We start from the raw sequence: 21,555 nt of genomic DNA on the forward strand, positions 1-21,555 counted from the left end.
ACTTCTGCAAAGCAATTGAAATGCACAGAACTGCGTCTGTTGTGGTGCTTTATACACCTCCCTGAAGTACTGGACTGGGTTGGGCTGAATTACACACCACAATTCCTAGATGCCTTCTGGGGTTATATTCCAGTCTCCAACAGGAAGCTCCCTGGAAGCTCATCAGTCACAGCACCATTGATCTCTGTCAGGTTGTCAGAGCCCAGGCTAACCTTCTCCTGAGTGTATGCTGGAGATGGTGTTTGTTAGCTGGCCTTCCAAACAGCCACATGGCAGGGCCCAAAAGCTTGGATGTGAGCTGAAAGCAGGAGCTAACTCTGCAGTGACACTGTCTAGTGGAGCACTAGTGACAGCTCATGCAAAATGACTGTGGCTTCCTCATGGCAGAAATGCCTTTAGCATGTACCTCTCGCCTGACCATGGTGTTCCTGGTGCATTTCACCATCCAGTGAAGCCAGTCCAGGGAACCAGAGGAAATGGTCTACAGAAGATGTGGTTTGTGGGCAGAAGTGATGTAAGACTTTTCCCTCTTTAATTTGCATACACATAAAGGTGTTGGGAAAGGTGTGGATGGGTAAGGGCTGTTTCTACATACTTATCTCTCATGTTGTAATCTTTCACCAATTCTTTCCAAATCTCAGCTACTTTTCCAGGTCTGAAAGGCTGTGCTGAAGTTCCCTGGACTAATTTGTGTTAGGTGACCCTGTGACATTGATGCTTCATTTTCTTTCCTATTACCTTCTATTCTGGGCAGTTGTTCAAAGCAGTGCAAAATGGGATGCAACAGCACTGCTGTGCTTCTGGTGTCTGTCTCACTTCATGTGAGCTTCAAAGAGGACAAGGCAACAGCCAGAAGAGCTGCTCCAGGCCTGTCACAGGAAGGACATTAATTCTGATTACATGGCAGTGCTAACGTGAAATCAATAGGGTCTCACTCTGAAAGTGTCTTGTAGATGGAACTAGTGAGTTTCCCATTGGAGCGCTGGCTAAGAATGACTCCTTCCCATGCCAAACCTGAATCGCCCTGTTTCTCCTTGCTGAGGAAAAATAATACCTCTCACCTTTAATATGACGATCTTGGGACACTTTAATATAAACCACAAATGAATCATCCCAATATTCCCGTCGTAGGAAGAATGATATTATCTCCTCCTTCTTTCATACAGATCCAAACCTTGAAATTAAATGACTTGCCCATCTCGCTTTCAGAGCTGGGTATAGAACCCATGAGATAAAAGTCCCAATCCAGTCCTTTAAGAGGTCTTCCTGTAAGCAGTCAACCTTGTACTCACCAATCTGCCACACACTTCTTTTCCTTGACATCCTGTCCCTAATGCGGGAAGTAAATAACCCATCGAGTTTTATGGTGAAAGTATCATCTGTGAGCAGAGAGCAGTGATAGTTTAGGACTCCTTTAGGGTGTTGGGTATGCTTGCATGCTCCGAAGGCAGTGCTAGGCACAAGCAATAGGCGGCTTGTAGGAGATGTCTGCGTTGCCAGGGAGGGTGAGGTTCCAGGGTAGGCACGACATTGTCCTGCTGCGGGAAGAGCACAGGAAAGTCAGGCTGTGCATTGGCAGGTGGAGGTTGCTATACTAACACAGAGGCGAGCAAGCTGCAGATGGACCTTGTGCTACTTTGCAAGGGTATGATTAACAGGGTGCTGTGCCCTGGCTGGGATGAATTGGGTGGAGGAGTGCATATGGGGTTGTGTCCTTCGCGTTTCCACCTCCCCCTCCTAGCAGTACCATTGCTACTCTGAGCACTCTCAGTTTAGTGGTAAGAACATTGTGAACCTGTGGAATTCTACAGTTTTCCACCATCATCACAGCCAGGTCCAGTGCTCACAGGGGTGCAAGCTAGTACACCTTTAAGGCAATGTGCCATGTTGTCCCATTCATAAGTGATAAAAAGCTATGTATCTGCACATCTATCCCAACTTTGCTCTGCAAAGCATGCTAGTAAGTAATAGTACTTATGTTAAGGGAGTGCCTGGTATTTACACAGGAATGCCTCTTTATTTCCCTATCTGAGCCTGCTGGTTATGTTTTTACCATCTTGTGCTCGAGTCCCCTTACTGCCCATCAGAACAGAATTTGAATGTGAGCCCACTCTGCCTTCTGCTTCTGCTTTTCTCTCTTTGGAGTACCTGCTAGCTTGCTTCAGCCTGGAGCCAGCATTGAGAATCAACTCAAAAGAAACGTGGACAGAGTTTAATGTCTCGGTATAGGCCGAGCTATTTTGCCCTGCCTGCAAGAACTTTGGATCTGCAAAACTCCTGGCAAGAATACTGTATTATGGAGAAGACCATTATCTGTTTTGGCAGGAGAAGGACGTGGCTGCTTCTACTCTGGATAAGGTAATTATGGCTGAAGGCATATATGCTACAATGCCTGGCCCAGAAAATGCCAAAATGGTTGTCTTTAGCCTTAGTGCTTTATAAACCCGTGCAGTATAAGAAGCAGAAATGTATTACTGGTTCTTCTGTTGTCTTATCCTGAAAAATGTGCATCTGTCATGTTTCAAATGGGGACCCAGTGTAGGCAGGGGGAAGACGGAGAGATCAAGCAAGGGCAAAAGGAACACATTCTAGTTAATACAAACTTTTGCCATGGTTTTTGACTTAAGCATCTTCAAGGTGATGTGAGTCACAGCCATTTTCCTTCCATGACACAACACTTTTATCCTGGGGGAAGAATCCTAGAAAACTACCTTGGAAGTTTTTCTCTCTCATAGGTAGAAAATGATTTACATAGGGACACAGAGATGGGAGAGACATCTTCTCATGTTTATCTAAATGGGAGAAAGCATTGTTTCAAACCACAGGCTGCATCCATGGGCTCAGTGTATCCCTGTAAGATATTCCTGTGACTTACTTGCTATCAAGAGGCAGCGGGGCTGTACAGAACTTGCCGACAATGAACGACTCATCCTTCCTCCAAAACTTATTCTTGGGGAGATACTTCAGTGTCACACTGTTTATCTGGCAGGGGGGCACTCTGTGGGCCAGAAGCCGTTTGCCCATCACATGGTGCTTAGGTCTGCAAGGCAAGGTGAGAAGTGTGAAGGAGAACATCCGATCAACCTGCAGATGCAGGCCATATGGCGATGTCTAGAAACACTGGAGTAACCAGGGTATTATTGTGAAGCCCTCACATAATGGAGTGAGAAGGCTCATCTGTCAAAACAAGGCATTGCATGAGAGTCTTATTGGCTGTCTCTCCATGTTTTATCTCTATAGGCAGGAATATTCCTGTATAAATATCCTTCCTTCCATCACTTAATTACAACAACTTTTCTTGCTATTGCATATAGATTGAAACAGTGCCCAGATTGCTACAGAGCGTTAAGTGGTAGATAAGATCAACAACTATGAAATCACGAATGGCACAGCTAGGGATTGGTTGTCCACCATTTCTTCTAGTACATGAACTAGGGGTCATCAAAGAAAGCTAAGAGGTGGCAGGCTGAAAAGGATTGCACACTGCACAGAGGACCATTCCTATTAAGCTGTTAAAATCTTTGATATGGGATGTTGTGGATGCTAGAAAGTTTACATGACTGTACAAGTCATGAGAGAGGGACTGGACAAGTTCATGGAAGACAAAAGCATTGGCAGCTAATATGGACACAGATCTCAACTTTGGCTCTGGCAGTCCCCGAGATTTAATTAGTTAGACGCTAGGAAACTATTTGGGGGAAATACTGCTACATGCTTACACTGTGTTTTTATTCTCTTCTCTAGGTATTTGCTTTTGACCATGTTGAAGGTGGGATGCCTGGATAGAAGAATGTCTGTTTGTCCCTGTGCTCTTACCCAGGTGACAAGAACTGAGAAATGCCAGAGACTGGGTAAATGGCTAATGATCAGAGCCCAGTTGGTCATGTGCTATGAAGTGGTACTGCCCAGCCATTTTACATAGGTGGGCTGCCTTCCTTCTGTGGCATCCATCCAATGAGCCTTCTTATGCCTGATCTGCTTGGCATCTCTAGGAGCTTGGAGATCATCAGTTTCTTTGTGCTCATGAAGAACATGTGTGTTGCTGACTCAGCACAATCCCAGAAGCACCTGGGTAACTGCCGGATCAGAAACATCAGAGTAGGGAAAGGGGAGAGATGACAAAATGGTCAGGAAGAGGCTACAATTCTGCTAAACAAAGTTGCTCCTGGTAGTGGGCTGTTGGCTGTACTCAGTGTCCTCCTAGGCCAGAGTGGCCAACCCAAACCAATACATCCTGTCCTCTCCTTTAGACTGTGGTGGTAGATGCTGGAGTTTTTATGTGTCTGACTGTGTGTGACTTGAAGCTGCCAAAAATAGGAAGCATCATGAAATTGTGGCTACCAAGGTGAATAACGGATAGTGAGTGGAAAACAAATAGAGGGGAGACCATCTCTCTACTGCTTATTGTCCATGGGAAGGATCCAGCCTTGCCCTAAGACAGAGGAAGACAGTAAGTTAGGCAGGGTGAAGAAAGTCATTCTTGGGAGTGACATTTGGTCTAGCATGGATGTAGGACTCTAGCTGACTTTAGAGATATGTTTTCTTGGATGTGGGGTATGTCATGTGATATGTAAGCAATGGCAATGGAAGTGTGCTGTGTAACAAGCTCCTTACTCTGTCAGCCCCATGGCAGCTGTGGGGCTTGGGGACATGTGTCTTGAGGCACTCTGAGCAACATGTGTGGGGTAATGGCATCCCGAGGAGTGAGACTGGAATTGATGTTTGGGAGAGGAGAAGTGAAGGGCAGCAGGAGGCAAGACACAACTGTGTGAGTCACTTGCTCAACACTCCCAAGTCCCTGTGCACTTCTGGGGAACTGCAGGATGACGTGCATGTTAGATCACCTGAAGTAAGTCAGTGATCGTTCAGTGTCTGAACTGCAATGTGGGAATCTATGTTTATATGCCTGTTCGACACTGAGTTGACTGCACTGGAGGGCTGAGCTTTGCCTAGAGCGGGGAAGTCTCTTTGCTATAGTGTGAATTAAAAGGGGTATCTTCAATTTTATACTCTCAAATCTGTAGGTTTATTGCTGTAAGCAAATTTTTCAGTTTAGCCTTGTGCTTCTTGGGAAGGCACTTAAATGAAATACAGCTGCTGTTCTCCCAGGGTAAGGTTATCTCTGGATAGGTTACCCTGCTATACCTCTACTGCCTCATTAAAACTTGAGGGTACAGCAAAGCCTCGGGATTGCCTGCCTCTTCTCCTGGCAGCCTTTCCCTCCACTACTCATATGCCTCCTGCTGGACACCTATCAAACCCTGTGTCCGACACTGCAGAAGTGCTGCATGGGTGCTACACTTGACCTAGGTGTTACTATTCCCTCCCTCCTGCATCTCTGGCAAAGGTAGATTTGGTTTTTTGGGGGGTTGAACAGACTGAGCTCCACCAGGCTGGAGTACAAACTCCAAATTGCAGTGCCTGGCTGGAAATCTGTGAGCAAGCAGGTATGCCACGCTGGAGAGAACCCTGAAGTGTGGCTTCCATTTCCCTGGTTCTCACCTCTGCCTCCTGGTGCCCAGGACTGAAGCAGCAACACAATTAGCTTCAGGTCACAATGTTTTGGCTTAGCAGCAAGGACTGTGTGGGAGCCAGCACTGGAACCCTTCTGATTCTCAGAGAGCTGGCTGGGGCTCTTTAGCAGACTGTTTTCCTGCTTCCTGGTGCAGCCAGCACTGTGTGCTAGCGCCGTGTCTACATTGTGGTTCCCAGCCTACAGCACTGGGCAGGATGGTGTAGGAAGAAGAGAGGAAGACTTCTTTTGGGGAATTTCCTTGTGGTGGGGAGATCCCCCTGAGGCAACAGCTGTGGAACAGGAGTCTGAGTCTGGTTCTTTAATTCAGATACAGTTTGGAGGGTGGTGCTTCCAAGACAGATCTATCTACACATGTGGTCTTGGTCCCCTGCCCCCTGGACTTTTCCCTACAATGGGAGCCTGAGCGGTTTGTTGCATTACTGCAGTGGCAGCAAGCTACATTTCTGACTGTGCAGAGATGCACTTGTCTCCTTTTTGCAATTGCTGTCCTATTGGGCATCAAGAGAAATGTCTAAGCCACCAAGTCCATCAGCCTGGAACCTCTGGTGGATGGGATCTTGCTGTAGCCATCTGTCTGGCAGAATGGAACTAATAACTATCTGACAATGGTTGTGGCTTGAATTGGCACCAGGCAAACGTATGTTATAGAAAAGGAACCCACACAGCAACACAAAAGTATGCAAATTTGGGGATCCCAGAATGTATCTACTGCTTTGTGCACTCAGGGAAGAGGTGAACCTAGCCAGGGTTACCAAGTAATGGTAGCACAAGAATCATCTTGAGAGCTTTTAAGGTAAATGTGGAGGTACTCAAGAAGAGGGGTTGTGGTTCATGACACAGTGACTGCACTCAGGGATATATTTTATCTTGTGCCTTTCCTGGACTGATATAAACATCCTTACACACGGAGCTGGGATAAAACAGGCCAGAAGTGTTTACTGTCACTCACATGGTGATCTTCGCTTTGTCCTCGGTGCTGTTGCTGCAGAAAGTGATCTCAATGCTGGTGACTACGTTTCTTTTCTTCTGCAAGTGGAACTCAACCAGGCTGTGATGGACTGAGCAAGAGGCAAGGTATGTGGGAGTGAGGGCAGGTACTATGAGTTGGACTCGTACTCATTCCCTGGCCCCACCAGCAGAAAGAAGATTAAACAGACATAAGAAAGAAACTTGTCTCTGTGGTATGAGAGGCACAGTGAGCAGGTCTGTGTAGTCCAGTCTAAACAGACAGGCATTTTCACTACCCTTTACTTCAGTCCTGAAGCCATGTGGCTGTCTTAATCCAGGGCTGTGCCCACACTAATAAACCTGTTGGAAAGGGATTTATGGGGGAGATGTGCAGGATTATTGCTTTTCAGCTGTGTGTCTCAGACCATCTGAGCCACAGCATCTAATTCTGATGGGGATGGTGGGTTATAACTACCTAGCCTCCCCCCAGAATCTGCCTTATTTTGTCAACACTCTTCTGAGGTGTCCTTGCCCATGGCAGGGTGGTTGGAACTAGATGATCTTTAGGGACCCTTCCAACCCACACCATTCTATTATTCTGTGGTTCTATTACTGTTTTTTTTCTTGTGCTACTTACCACAGAATGGGGCTGAGGGACTGGTCATTAAGTAAACTTTCACTTCCTTGGGCAGATTCTTCATGTTGACACCGGCCTGCTCCAGCAGGCCTGCAGGAAGAAATAAAGCCAGTGCAGGGAAAGACATGAATCACCCAGAACAGAAATATAATTGGTCCTGATTCACTTCCACTCATACTGCCCAACTCCACTGTCTCGGGTGACAGACCCTTTCTGTATACCAGTGCAAATCAGAGCAAGTTTGTGGTGTCTGTTTGACAGGTTAACATCCCCTGAGAAAACCTATTCTAGCTACCCCAGGTAATCATCATCAGAGTACCTCTTGGTGGCTTTGTTTCATTCCTCTGCTAACAAACTGTCATCAGTTGCACCTGTGCAAAATGAGCAAGACTAAACACTACCAAGTCAGGAAACTTCGTGCAGATGTAAATGACTGCAAACACAAGGTGCTGGGAAACTGAACTTATTGGTCAAGCTAGTCATAACTTGACTAGCTGACAATGTGGCTTGATGAGATGGGGGAGGGGTGGCTGATCTGAAAGCACTTGTACCAAAAGAGGCCTCTCATATTCCTCCGGTGCCAGACTGCAAATAGAAGACACCACCAGAAGACACTTCCTCTCCTCATGCCTCAGCCCACTTTCAGAAGCCTAAAAGACACAATTATTACCTTCTTCCAGTTCAGGGAGTTGATCTTTGGGATGGTCATGGCAGTAACTTATGAGAAGGAGGTGACACAGCAATGAGTGGTTTGTAGACAAATGAGACGAGACTTCGGCTAAAATTTCCAGCTACTTCTCTAAACAAGACACTTTTTGAGCTAATTGCCCACTTGTTAGGCAGGTGATTCTGGAGACTCACCTGCAACTAATTTTTGGGCCTTGTGAAACATTTAAAGGTCAGAAATGTTCAAGATTTTGTTGTTCTACCTTGGGCAATATATGAGCTTTTAGAGCTCCTCTACAGAAGCCTGAAAAAGAAACAGCTTCTTGCTATCCCCAAAGAGATCCAAAGCAAATCCTGCTCAGATTGATCTGAACTACTACTACTGTACTCTGCACTGACACCCATTAGGAATGTATTGTCATCTGCTCCAGGAAGGTCTCATGCTGGTACTGTACCTATTCTGGGACAGGAGAACAGGAAGGGGTCAACGCAGTCCAGGCAACGTCCGTTTAAAAAGTCTTGATGACTTGCACAAGGGAATGCCATGATCGGACAGGAATCTTCCAAGGCATTGACATAGAGATGCACTGCCCTCATGTGATCACAGATCAGATACTTATAGCCTGCAAGAAAAAATGCACCCAGAGAAAAGCAGCCGCGAGCCTTTCCCTTGGCTCCAGTCTTTCTGCATGCTCCCAAGGAACTGAGAGTCAAGAAACACTGATCTGCAGCCATCTCCTTCCCACTAGTAACATTTTGCAGAGCACATCTGTGACTACAAGCCCAGATCCCACTTCAAGAGAATTTATGCAGGAAATTAGAAGTTTACCTCCCAGACTAACAGAGTGCCCCAGAAAAGGGGGACTACAAGGCTACCACGTTTCCACCAGTGTACCATTGATGAGGCCCCAAGCTTTCTGCAATGGGGTACAATAACTTTGACTCTCACCTGCACTGGGACCCCAGCTGTGGGAAGTGAGGTATCACAGGTGTCCCTCAAACATACCAAGCATTTCTCCACACTATTTGCTGCGTAAAGTCCTATTCTCTAGAAAGAAAAGGCAGTAATCATAAAAGCTGTCTCTCTGAGTACACAGACACAGCTTGCAGCATGAAAACAAAAAGAAACTTTTGCTAGTAGTACCTAAGAGCCCTTCTAGCAAAAAATGTTTTCTTTGTTGATACAAACTCTACGGATGCCAGGGATTTGGCTGATACAGTGTCAACTGAGGTGCTGCCAAGACACTTGACCTGTCTGTGATTTTAATTTCAGCTGCTTGTTGTACTGCTGAAAGAACGCGTGGGCCATGAATCCCTGCTGCCATGTATCTTTACAAATATATGTATACATGTCTGCCCTGACTGTAGCAGGAACTTGTTGCCAAACGGCATTTTCACAGGCTGCTAAATGGCCATGAAAGTCCTTCGCTTGGCTGCAGAGTGCTCTCACCTGCAGAGATGAATCGGGGGCATCCTGGCTGATCTTTGCCTCCATTGATGAAATAATCGATGTGGCCTACAGGAATCCGGATCCCGAAATCTGAAAGGAAGTGAAATGCCACTTCATTCTTACACTTGGCTCTTCTATAGGCTTTACCCTACATGCTGCTTAACAGGTCCCAATAATCGGTTGAACATTAGTAGTGCAGGACCTAGCTCCAGTGCTGGAGACAGCAAGGACAGATTTCCTACGCGCCTGCATTGTGCAAGTTTGGTGCATGGCACAGAGAGTGCTCCAAGCCCTGCAATAAAAATGACTGGGAACTGCAGCTTAATCACCACCTCTGTGCCTCAGGTTCTTGATTCTGTATAAAGGAGAACAAAACTGCTCACAACCTTAATGGGGGATTATGAGGCATGATTGAGAGTTATGTTGGTAGAGGTTTTTCTCCAGGCAAGAAGTGTGACTCAAAGGCACCACATTATTCTTCAGCATGTGTTCTGCCTATCTAGACTCTGAATGCTTTTGAAAAGTTACTCTGTTGTTGCACCAGCTGTTGGTTTGACTTTGTTACTTTCCACCAGCACTCACAGTGGCACCTTTCTTAACATCAGGTGGGAGAAAGCAAAGTGAGACTAGACATGTAAATTCCTTCCAGGTGGTAAAAGCCATGCTGAGCTGGTTCTGCATAAGATCACTCTGCTGTAGCAGGGTTAAGTAAGAAATAGTTGCTGGAAGATTTCCCTCTGTCTAATCTCCACCTATCTGTTGCTTGAAGCGCTCTAGGGTAGGGATACTGCCAATGAATTCATCATTAATGGCAGAATTAAAGCCTATCTAGTCAAGAAACTTCCTCTGAGTGAATCTGAACTCATGGTAATCTGGAAAAAAAGGGACAATGACCTACAGACTTCTTCACACTAACAATGGCAGGAGGAACAGAAGCACAGGATGAAGAAGACAGAAGTCAGCTTACTGTCAGCATCAGTATGAATGGCCTCCACGAAGAGGGCATCCCCAGGATCCAGGCGTTCCTCAGGACTGGCTCTGGTGTACTTAGGGCCTGCGGGATCCAGGCCTGTAACAAAATCAAGCACCTTAACAAGTGCTCTTCAGCCCCTCTCTTTTTTTTTTTTTTTTCTGGACCAGTTATTTTATCCAAAACTTTAAAAAAGTTCCTAGGCAAAGTGATAAATTTTTCTCAGGTCGCACTGATTATGCTCCAGAAAGGTTTCTGCCCCTGCTAACTTCCACTACAGCTTCCTTACTTCATCCTCCATTGTTCCACTTCCCTTTAGGAGTTTTGTACCTGAAGTCTTTAGGCTGTGAAGCCATGACTGAGCTTCAAATAGCTCTGACAGAGTGGCTGCAGAGTGCCTTTTGGATTTTTGGTGAAAGAGAATCAAACTTATAACACCTCCCCTAATTGTACTGTCACTGTATTAACACTACAGTCTGAGAAATGTAACTGAAGATCATCAGTTACGTGATAAACTCAGCATCACAGGCATTAACCAATACAAGCATTACAAAGGTTTTATACTATCAAACATCCTTAAAACAAAGAGGCTTCTGAGCCCTCTCCCTACAAAAATAGAGTCCTTAAGCAGCCATCTACTTTTTTGCCAGAAACTTGCTCCTAGACCAACTTGTGGAGAGTCAAAGGAATACAGAAAGTTATCCTTGGCAATACCAAGGAACAGCTTAAAGATTTTAGGGGTTTTTTTTGTGTGTTCTGGCTGCGGTCTATCCTGTTCACTTTTCATAGAAAAGTAATCTCACAAGACTTTTTTCACTCCCCAGCCAACAACAATAGTTTAAGAAGCAGCTCTGCTCCACATGCCTCAGAGCTGGCCAGTTTCAGTGCCTTGGACTCTGTCCCATTAATTTCTGCGGAGGAGGCAATATCGACAACATACAAGCTGATGTGTCTGCATTTGTAAGGAGGGAGGGAAGGAGGAAAAGGGAGCAAAGGAAAAAAAATATCTTTCCTATTCTTTCTATAAATAGAAGCTAATAATGGGACAAGTGGTCAGAAGAATTTACTGCTTTAATTTTTCTTCCATGTTCTTTAATCTTGATGCATACAAAAAGCTGAAAAGTTCCCCATCCATTACTACAGACCAAGTTTTAGTTAAAGACTTTAAGAGATACTAGAAAGTGCTATTTGGTATAGCTTAAAGTTCTTCCTGAGGAGGGAGAAATACCTAATATGAACAGCAGTTAATTCTGGTAGAGCTCCGAGGCAAGTGTGTTTCTTTCCTCTATTCTCTATGCCTACCTCCTCCAAGCACAAGCTGCATAAACTCCATTGAGATGTACATCCTCAGCAGCTAAGAAAACTATTCACTGAAACTATACTGTATGCAACTGAATTCCTTCAGGCTTTTTCATTTCCTCTGTCAATATTGAAACAAATTGCTCTTCAGCAATTTTGAATATGGGCTGTTCATTCCAGTTCCTGTACCATTTGCCTTCCTGCACAGGGAGGTATCCACAGGAACAGGCATGAATTAAAGAAAGTCACGTGATCAAAATAAAGGTTGTGCTCTGGGCTCCAAGACTCACTCTGGTTTTGCTCCACAGCTCTTTATAGATGATTGAAAACACTTCAGCAAATTATGGCTCTGGGATCACATTCCTCTCTGTGTGTATGCATGTGTGTGTGGAGGCAGGAGATGAGATCAGATATATCTTGGTTCTAATTCTTCCTCACACCCAGATGCCTGGGTCTCCAGGTCAGCTCTGATTTGGTACAGCTGGGTGGTCTTAGACCAGTCTACTGTGAAAACAGTTGACTTGTAGGAGAGAATAGCAAGAAGGCTCATCTGAGACCTCCTAATATTGGGTTAGGCTCTTGCCTTAGCTATGTTGTAGGGATGCCATGCCCAGCCTTGTGTCTTGCTGGTCCTGCTTTTATCTTGCTGACTTGACTTCCTGGATCAACTTCGGGCTTGCCTTATCACTACAGACTTGTCTGGTGATCACTGGACTGTGGATGACCCTGGTTCCTGTCACTGGATCTGCTCTGCTCTTCTTACCCAGATACAGGTAGGACTGTGACCCTTGTCAGTAAGGGGTGCCCCTGCCTATCTTGCTGTCCCCTTGGCTCTCAGCCTACATTTTCCTGCAGAGTAGCTCACTGTTGCTGCTCCTCCACAAAAAAATGCATTGTGGGCTTTAGTTTTAAGAACCACAGAGATATACATCCTATAAAGTGGAAGTTATAGCATGTGGGTGTTGGAGGTTTTCATTAGTCACAAAGCCTCATATTCTTTTAAGCTGGCACCAATTGAAGAGTGGTGCAGAGGCAGAAGGACCCTTTTGCAAATACATGCATTCTTTTGGTGGTAAGGAGGGGTCTGATGGCTGGAAGAAGCCTATAAGCTTGGATCTAGTGAGCCCTTATGCAATTAAAAGACCACTATAGATTACTCTCCTTCCTTGCTCTTTCATTCTGTCCTTGAAGAGCAGGTGAGGACCCAAGACTCAGTTTTATGATACCTGTTATCCGTCCCAGCTGACCGCCATGGAAGTGTCCCACCAGGCCACCGACATGCGCACCAAGGCTTACCCCAATGATGTGGATGGATGTCGGTGAAACTCCTAGGGCCTGCAGATTGATGATAAAACAAATTAATGTTTCTGTAGCAGAAAGCTGAAATACCTTATCCCAGCCCACACAGCAGCTCTGTAACTCTTCTAATATAAGATTGCTTTTGAGGCGTATGGTGGAGAATCAAATAGCTGTAGGAATTATGGGTATTGCCCTTTCTGTTTTTCAGAGTCTTTCTTCAGGTCCACAGATGCAAACCCAACCCTAACCAGGTCGGTCAGATGCTCCTGTTCATAACTACATAGCCTGTAGCTTCTCTTTCCACAGCTTGCTTCAGACTGAATTTCCCTCTCTCAGCTGAGTGACCGATGTTCACCATGTGAATAATCTTCTCAGTAAAGCAGAGGAAATTTTTTTCCCACTTTTATACCACCATTGTACCAATATCCTGATTAGTATTTTAAGATTATATTTTCAGAGATTAAGGATTTACCCATAGGCTGAACTGCCAGGTAAAGCACAGCCACTTAGACCTGATGTGAGATGACCCCACCCACAGGAATTCGGCTGCCTGCAGGTCAGTCTGCATGATGCACGATGGGAGAGTGTATGGTGCATGAGAGTGTGGGGGCAAAATGAAGGAAATCTGACTTTGAAATGTATGAGGCCATATCCTGGAGCAGCACTGAGATTTATGAGAAGAGAATATAGTCTTCTGTGGTGTAGTGTTGCAGGAAAGGCCGGACAGAAAAAGTCCTTAAGTAGCTGGACTGCGCATGTGGTACATACCAAGGAACTCCCATGCTGTGCAGCCTGGGTCTGCAGTGCAAACATTATACAGAGAGTTTACACATAGTTGGTTAACACAAAGATGTATCACCCTCTTTGCATAAGTGTTCAGCTGTGCCAGAACAAACTGGGACACATCGGGGATTTCCTGCTACTGGGACGTATACCTGAAGCCCAAAGCAAATATAAAATAGCCTCAAATCCCACCCCCTCCAGCTCCCTGGACAAAATTTCTATGCAGAAGATGATGACTGTCCAGTGAAGCATGTAAAACCTGAGAAAACCCAAGGCATCCTTCAGGTTTGTCCCAAGCTGGAGAGGCAGCTGTTTTTCCAGAAAATGTCAAAACTCAAGAGAAAGAAGAAAAACAGTGTCACGCTCAAGCCTGGACTGAGAAAGAGGGAACAAAGAAATCTCTTTAGTGCTCCACAGTGGTTGCTCTGGAATAAAAAGCCTGTCTGTCCAGCTCCTGGTGACAGCAAGTTGGGATCAACTCTCTGGATTGTTTGCATGAATGATTTTCTCTGGCCATGCTCCCCACACTGGAAACGTGCAGTAGCTTACCAGGAGCTTGCTGATGAATTGTGAGATGGAGAGTGCCAGCTGTGTGACATTTTCCACTGCGGAGGGATAGGCTCCTGTCGATCCATAAACCCAGTCTACTGCAATCACATTCACTTGACTTGTGTGCAGTATGGCATGGACAAGCCCTTCAATCCAGGAAGGTTTGGTACCCAAAGCCCTGTGGAATCATTAGAAACAAGTATGTCAGGTGGCTTCCAAAGCAGGGCATGTGCCAATATGTTGTTCACTGGTGCTGGAGTTTTACATGTCTCGGAGGAGGCTGCCAGACAGTTGCTGAAAGTTTTTTCTGGTGCCAGATGCCCTGGCATTTCTTTGCAGTGGTGTAATAACACTTTCCAGAATGGGCAGATTCAGAAGGGAACCAGATATTTTAATGAATGAAGTGACATTTGCAGACCTCAGTCTGAGATGTCAGTTTTGCTGTTGTGCTTCAGTTAGACACTGCAGAGCCCCTCTGGAGTGAGCTTACCAGGAACACCTGCATCCTGCTCTGCTACCAACTGGCAGGAAGTCCTTGGTCAAGTCACCTAGCCTTTCACTCCTATGTTTCCTCATCTGTAGGCAATTAAAAAAGAAATTATATACCCAAGAATTCAAGGAGAAATGAGGAGACTGTGTCCTACTCAGTGTGGGCAACAAACAGGAGGAGTTGGAAGCCACCATGCTGCTAGAAAGCTGTGACCTAGTTACTATTAATTAAAATTGATGGGATGAATCCCATGACTGGAGTGCGGCTATCGATGGTTACAGACTGTTCAGAAGGAACAGGCAAGGAAGGAGGGGTGGAGGCATTGAAATTGAAAAGGAGTGTGAAGAGCTGTCTCTGAATAATAGCCATGAGCAGGTTGAAAGCTTATGGGTAAGAATTAGAGATCAAGGCAACAAAGGGAACCTTGTGACTACAGGCTGCCCGATCAAAGGGAGCTTATTGATGAAGCCTTCTTACTCCAGCTACATAAGGCATCGCACTCACAGGCTCTCGTCCTGCTGGGGCACTTCAACCACCCCAACATTTGCTGGAAAAGTAGTACAGTGAGCTGTAGGCAATCCAGGAGACTTCTAGAATGCATTGAGGGTAGCTTCTGAATCCAGGTCATAGACAGCCCCACCAGAGACGATGTGATACTGGACCTGATGGTCACCAACGCAAGTCAGCTAATCAGTGACATCAAGACTGGAGGCAGCCAGGGCTGCAGCGTTCATGCATTGGTGGAGTTCGCAGTCCTGAGAGATATGGGTCAGGCAAAGAGTAAAGTCAGGATCCTAGATTTTAGGAAAGCAAAATTCCAGCTCTTCAAGTTGTTAGTCAATAGGACCCACTGAGAAACTGCCCTCAGGGACAAGGGAGCAGAACAGAGCTGGCGGATCTTTAAGGATGCCTTCCATAGAGTGCAAGAGCTGTCGATGCCCAAGTGTAAGAAATCAGGAAAGCAAGGCAAGAGACCGATATGGCTGAGTCAAGACCTGCTGGTCAAACTGAAGGACAAGAAAGAGATGAACAGGCAGTGGAAGCAGGGACAGGTATCCTGGGAATAGTATAGGCACACTGCCTGGTTGTGTAGGGATGGGGTCAGGAAGGCCAAGGCGCAGCTGGAGTTGAACGTGGCAAGGAATGCAAAGAACAGTAAGGGCTTCTACAGGTGTGTCAGCCAGAAAAGGTCAAAGAATGCACACGCCCCCCGATGAGCAAGACTGGCAAATTGGTAACAATGGATGAGGAGAAGGCTGAAGTACTTGGCAACCTTTTTGGCTTGGTCTTCACTCACACTTCTTGGGTGGATGGACATCAAGATTGGGGTAGCAAAGCCCCTCCCACTGTAAGGTTCATGACCACCTGAGGAACCCGAACATACAGAAGTCTATGGGACCTGATGAGGCACATCCCAGAGTCCTGAGGGAACTGGCTGATTTAGTGGCCAAGCCACTCTCCATGATATTTGAAAAGTCATGGCAGTCAGGTAAAGTCCCCAGTGACCAGAAAAAGGGAAATATTAAACCCATTTTTAAGAAGGGCAAAAAGGAGCACCCTGGGAACTACGAACCTGCCAGCCTTGCCTCTGTGCCTGGGAAGATCATGGAACAGATCCTCCTTGAAGCTATGCTAAGGCACATGGAGGACAGGGAGATGATTCAAGACAGCCAGCATGGTTTCACCAAGAGTTAAGTCCTGCCTGACCAACCCAGTGGCCTTCTATGATGGAGTGACTACATCAATGGACAAGGGAAGAGCTATGGATGTTGTCTATCTGGACTTCTGTAAGGCCTTTGACAAGGTCCCCCACAACATTCTTCTCTCTAAATTGGAGAGATATAGATTTCCGGGGTGGACTATTCAGTGGATGAGGAACTGATTGGCTGGTCACATCCACAAGGTGTTCAACAGCTCAATGTCCAGATGGAAATTGGTGACAAGTGGTGTCCCTCAGGGGTCCATATTGAGACCAGTACTGTTAATATCTTCATCAGTGACATAGGCAGTGGGATTGAGTGCACCCTCAGCAAGTATGCAGACAACACCAAGCTGAGTGGTGCAGTCGACATGCCTGAAGGGTGGATGCCATCCAGAGGGATCTAGACAAGCCTGAGAAGTGGGCCCACGTGAACTTCATGAGGTTCAACAAGGCCAAGCGCAGGGTCCTGCACTTGGGTCGGGGAAATGCCCAGTATCAATACAGGCTGAGGGATGAAGGGGCTGAGAGCAGCTCTGACGAGAAGGACTTGGGGGTACTGGTGGATTAAAAACTCGACATGAGCCAGCAATGTGTGCTTGCAGCCCAAAAAGCCAACCGTATCCTGGGCTGCATCAAAAGAAGCATGGGCAGCAGGTTGAGGGAGGTGATTCTGCCCCTCTGCTCTGGTGAGACTTCACCTGGAGTACTGCATCCAGCTCTGGGGGCCTCAGCACAGGAAGGACATGGACCTTTTGGAGCGAGTCTACAGCGAGTCTGATCTAGTTGAAGATGTCCCCGCTCATTGCAGGGGAGGTTGGACTAGGCGACCTTTAAAGGCTCCTTCCAACCCAAACTATTCTATGTGTCTATGATTCTATGATACTCACTTCCCCTAATGTCGGCTGGTGGGAGGTGTGCTGTGTCACGAGGGCAACAGCTGGTTTTCTGAAAAGACCCTGCAACATCTTCTGTGGTTTCATCATGATCTTCTATGCGCTTTCCATTCAGGCTTTTGCACATCAAAACAAATGTTATATGGTCACACCTGGCTGAAAAATGGTACAGTAAAACAAGCTTGCAGACTGGTGACAGCTTAAAAAAACCCAGCTCAAATCCCTACAATTTCAAGAATAGAAGTATAATGTGTCTGGCTGGGCTCCTAAATGGCTGACTAATCCAGGCTGTTGATAAACCAGAACATGAGCTCCAATGAGACAATTTAAAAGGACAAGAATCTTGAAGAAAATACATTTTAAATGAAAAGGTTGAAAGAAGGAAAGAGGAGAAGGAGGAGAGAGAGTGAGAGAGAAAGAGAGAAGGAAAGAAAGAGAGAAAGAGAGAAGGAAAGAAAATTTCCTAACTTTTAATAGGCAGCTGGTCACAAACTAAAGGACTTCAAGTTGTGTTGTAATGAGAGTTGTCAGCAGTATTTTCCATGCCAACAGTCTCCCAGACAATTCCCAGGTCTGGTTAGAACTGAGCACTCCAGACTCTCTTCTTAGCAGGTGTTTTGCAGGTAGCCCCTCTGCTAGCGAGACTAAAGAAGGTCACACAAGCAGGGGGTTTCCGTGCCAGCCCCACCTGGTACCTGGAAATGCCCATCAGTATTTAATTTGCCAGTAAAAAGTTAGCCACAGTGCTCTTTTTTCTCTCACCTGAAGCCATGGATTATGATCTTGGTTTCCAGGCTGCTGTTGAAGCTGGAGTTCTTGATGCCATCATCATCTAAAATCAGCTCCCCACAACTGGGGCTTGAGGAGGTGAACAGGAGAAACTGGACTTTAAGTTTACTGCCCCGTAGGAAATTTGCTGTCTGGAAGTCAGTACAGTGATGCCCTGGGATTCTGTCTGTATTCCCTGCAACGAGAGGGAGTGAATAGCATTTTTAGTCTGCATCTGTGCAATGGAACAAAAAACAAGGTAATTCTAATTAATTAGGAAAATGAAGGTAGCAATCTTGCTTCTCTTGATAAAGATTAAAAGGATAGAACACATCAAAATCAGCCTATTCTGGAAACTTTATCTGTGTGATAAAATTGTTTCTGTCCTGTGATAGAATTGCAGCACTGGCTGGGGAAGATAACCGTGGACGTCATGGTAGCTTTTACTTCTAAGGGTTGTTTTACTGAGATGTGAATGACATTCTGTTAGGTTTCTTTTTCCAAATGGGCCACACACGCCAGCAACTAAGTACATTTATGAGCTGGCTATTAGATCTTTAAAAAAATGACTGCCAACAGATAGTCACCACTGAATGGGCGTATTTCTGTTCAAATTCTGGTAGGCTTAGTAGAAGGTACAGGTTTAATTGGCAATTGTATCAAAAATCCAGAAATAAATATAAGAATGCTGATGACAAAATGTGTCAATGATAATTTCACAATTGATTCATTTACTGGAGTAAAATGCTTTATAGGAAGGAAAAGGCAGCTACTGGAAGGCACTTTGATCTAGACAGAAAAAAAAGTAGATCTCAAACCTGTACTAGTTAAAAACTGAGCAAATTTAGGCTAGAAAGCAAGCATAGAAATTTGGCAGTATGCATATCTAGGTTACCCACAGCTGGATTCTCCATCTTTTGTCATTTCAGAGGACTGGCTGCTATTTTGGAAGGCTTGCTAATCATAAGATGTCGGATTTACTGAAGGACTAATGGGGTGAAATTTACTCACTTGCTATGAGCAGGAAGCCAAATAATTGATTAAACAATCCCTTCTGACCTAAAATGTGTTACTTTATGAACTGGCATAGTTGCATCCTGCTGCAGTAACAATGTGTGCACCTTCCCTTTTCTGGGCTGGAGGAAGTGAAACAACCTTGAATCTGCATGTACAATAAAATAAAAATTAAAAAAAAAATCATCAGCCAGCTTCCTAACTGCTGGCTGTTCCCATAGAAGATACTTTACACTAGCTAGACAGAACATGGCCTAAGGGTCAACACAAAGAAGTGAGATTCAACATTCAGATTCCCCCTTGTGGGATGTGACTATCCCTTATTGTTGTTTATTTTGGTCTTCATGTGTGCTGAAGCAACCAGAGAAAGACATTCTCTGAAGATTAATTCAGAAAAAACATAGTTTATGAGCCAGCTTAACTAGCAAGGGCAGGTTGAGTGCAAGCATGGTGCATGTCAGAAATGGTGTTAAGATGAAGGGGAATAAAGGTAAAGCAAGAGGTGCAGCACTGCTATGAAGCTGCAGGTGATGGTGAACTGTAGTGATCGTCATAAAAGCAATTTTCATTGACAGTACAATTAAAGAAAGAAGTGGAAGCGTGGCATCTGTTTATGTTCTCTTGGCTACCGCAGATTATACTTGCTAAGCTTTCAAAGCAAGAGATGCCAGTGCAGAGGTCAAGTGGTCCCTTTTCCGCTTCCTTACCCTTTAGGGTAAACCCAGATCATTCTTTTAAATCAGGTTAGTGGAATTAAATCACTGAGACTGATTGAATCAAAGCATGGGAGAAGAAAGGTCTATTCTTGCACTACCCTTTCTCCTGGCATCTAACTAGATTATAGCAAGGACCTCTTGACACACAGGTTTGGGCTCTTTCTATGTAAAACATTCAGTCCCTTGCCAAGCACTCTTGTCTTTCTTACCTCCTTGTGCTGAGCTGAGCAGCAAGAGGACAGCAATAACAATGAGCAGCTTTCTCTTTGGATCTTCAATCATCTTCCTGTTAGTCCACTACAAGTACAAGGATTGTCCAGGGAAAAACAGCCGTGGTGGGTTGCTCGATCAGCTTGGCCCTGTTAATGATCAACCAGCCTGTGCTGTTTTGGGAAAAAAGGGTAGAGGCAATCACCTCTGCTTTTGTTTGACCATTAGCCAAAGTCTGTGTCAGCAGAGGGCTTCACTGACTTTTCGGTTAAAAAAGATGCTGACACCCCTTTACTCCCTACTTCTCACGTCAGAAATCAGATAGGGAAACCAGTCACAGCAAGAGACAGAGTTATGGTACTTTATCCTTGCCACCTAGGCTTATTTGCCAAATTCTGACTGGGAACACTGATTTGTCACAAGGCTTCCCAGTAAGTCCATGCCAGGAAGATTCATACCATCCTTGCACTGCTTTCTCTTTCCTCTACTTCTGCTTTTGATCAGATTCCCGTAACTGCCAAAGAAGGCAAAGCAACAGGTTGCTTCTGAAATTGAGGGGAAAAGCAAAAATGTAGTGGCCATACAGTGGCCATATTGCTGTGATATGCTCCAACTGTACATTTCTTAGGGTGGGGACACTCTTCCTCTGGAGACTGCATTTCAGATACTACAGGAAATAAAAGCATGAAACAGTATCATAAGCATGCAAATAGTTCAAACAGATCTTTGAATAAAAAAACTTTACTGCTTTGGTGTAAAGAGATGGAGAAACATAAGCACACAACCAAACCTGTAACTAGGAGTCTGTCACACCACATTCATGAGATGGTGGTATCATGTCCCTGGATGCTTTAGACTTTCAGGTAAGGCCGCACCTGTTTCCTAAGTTGCATTGATGTATGTTGGTCCTTCTTGCAGAGGAACAAAGCAACTTTGCCTTTGACTGTGTTAAATGGTAAGAAGGGTAAGAAGTGTAAGGAGCAAAGGAGCGCTCCCTGTCCAGGCGCTATTCTGCAGCTGCTTTATTTGAACAACAAAATGCAGAAATTGCCTCAGTCTGATCAGAAGGATGACTTTCCAAAAGCATCAGACATTATTTTCCTTTACAGTTACTGGCAATGGCAGTCATTTCCTTACCCATTTGCTCCAGCCAAAGGCTTTGGGGCTGCTTTAGTCAAAAGATCTTTATTTCCAAGTCACTCCTGAGAGAAATTTCACCAGTTCTTACAGAGAAGTTAGGCAACATCAGCTGTCTCGCCTGGAGGGTTACTGAGGACCTGCCCCATTCGCATCCTCCTATAGACACATAGACAGATACATTCTGATCCTGAAATACTTGGCTCTGTGATCAAGCTGGCTGATTGACAGGGAAGTAGTTTCTTAGTGTCTGTTCAAATATGTGACTGAGTTGGTCAACTCAATTGATTTTTCCAAGACTGAAAGCTGCAATACAAATAGCCAACTCTCGGCTTCCAGCCCACTTTTCACCTTTCCGACCCTAGCACTAGACTCACGTTGATTCACAGATTGTAAGAGAAAAGCCTGTAGACTGCAACGGGCCCACTCCTTCTTCATTACACTCACAAATTCCACTGATGTGGATAATCTCTCAATCAAGAAAGAAG

The 21,555-nt window shown here is 45.3% G+C and overlaps 1 protein-coding gene across 1 annotated transcript; it reads right to left on the reverse strand.

Annotated features, from left to right (window-relative positions):
* Positions 1-1,070: 1,070 nt before the first annotated feature.
* PLA1A (phospholipase A1 member A) lies at positions 1,071-20,103 on the reverse strand. The gene is made up of 11 exons (XM_074168321.1): positions 19,930-20,103; positions 17,985-18,186; positions 14,138-14,315; positions 12,733-12,841; positions 10,205-10,306; positions 9,238-9,327; positions 8,243-8,410; positions 7,122-7,211; positions 6,486-6,594; positions 2,876-3,040; positions 1,071-1,538 (listed from the first exon to the last, which is right to left on the reverse strand). Exons 1-11 carry the CDS (start codon positions 20,000-20,002, stop codon positions 1,454-1,456), a joined length of 1,371 nt encoding a protein of 456 aa, XP_074024422.1. The 5' UTR covers positions 20,003-20,103; the 3' UTR covers positions 1,071-1,453.
* Between the last annotated feature and the right edge of the window lie 1,452 nt (positions 20,104-21,555).

This window comes from Numenius arquata, chromosome 1 (assembly GCF_964106895.1).
Source record: "Numenius arquata chromosome 1, bNumArq3.hap1.1, whole genome shotgun sequence".
Taxonomy (NCBI): domain Eukaryota; kingdom Metazoa; phylum Chordata; class Aves; order Charadriiformes; family Scolopacidae; genus Numenius; species Numenius arquata.

Bases quoted from the DNA above. Each gene is read 5' to 3' on its own strand.
- PLA1A (XM_074168321.1), bottom strand. From the start codon at position 20,002: ATGATTGAAGATCCAAAGAGAAAGCTGCTCATTGTTATTGCTGTCCTC. The intron at 12,842-14,137 runs GTAAGCTACTGC...ATCAATCTGCAG, and splicing joins AATTCATCAGCAAGCTCCTG to GCCCTAGGAGTTTCACCGAC. The intron at 10,307-12,732 runs GTATCATAAAAC...ATTTTGTTACAG, and splicing joins TCAGCTGGGACGGATAACAG to GCCTGGATCCCGCAGGCCCT.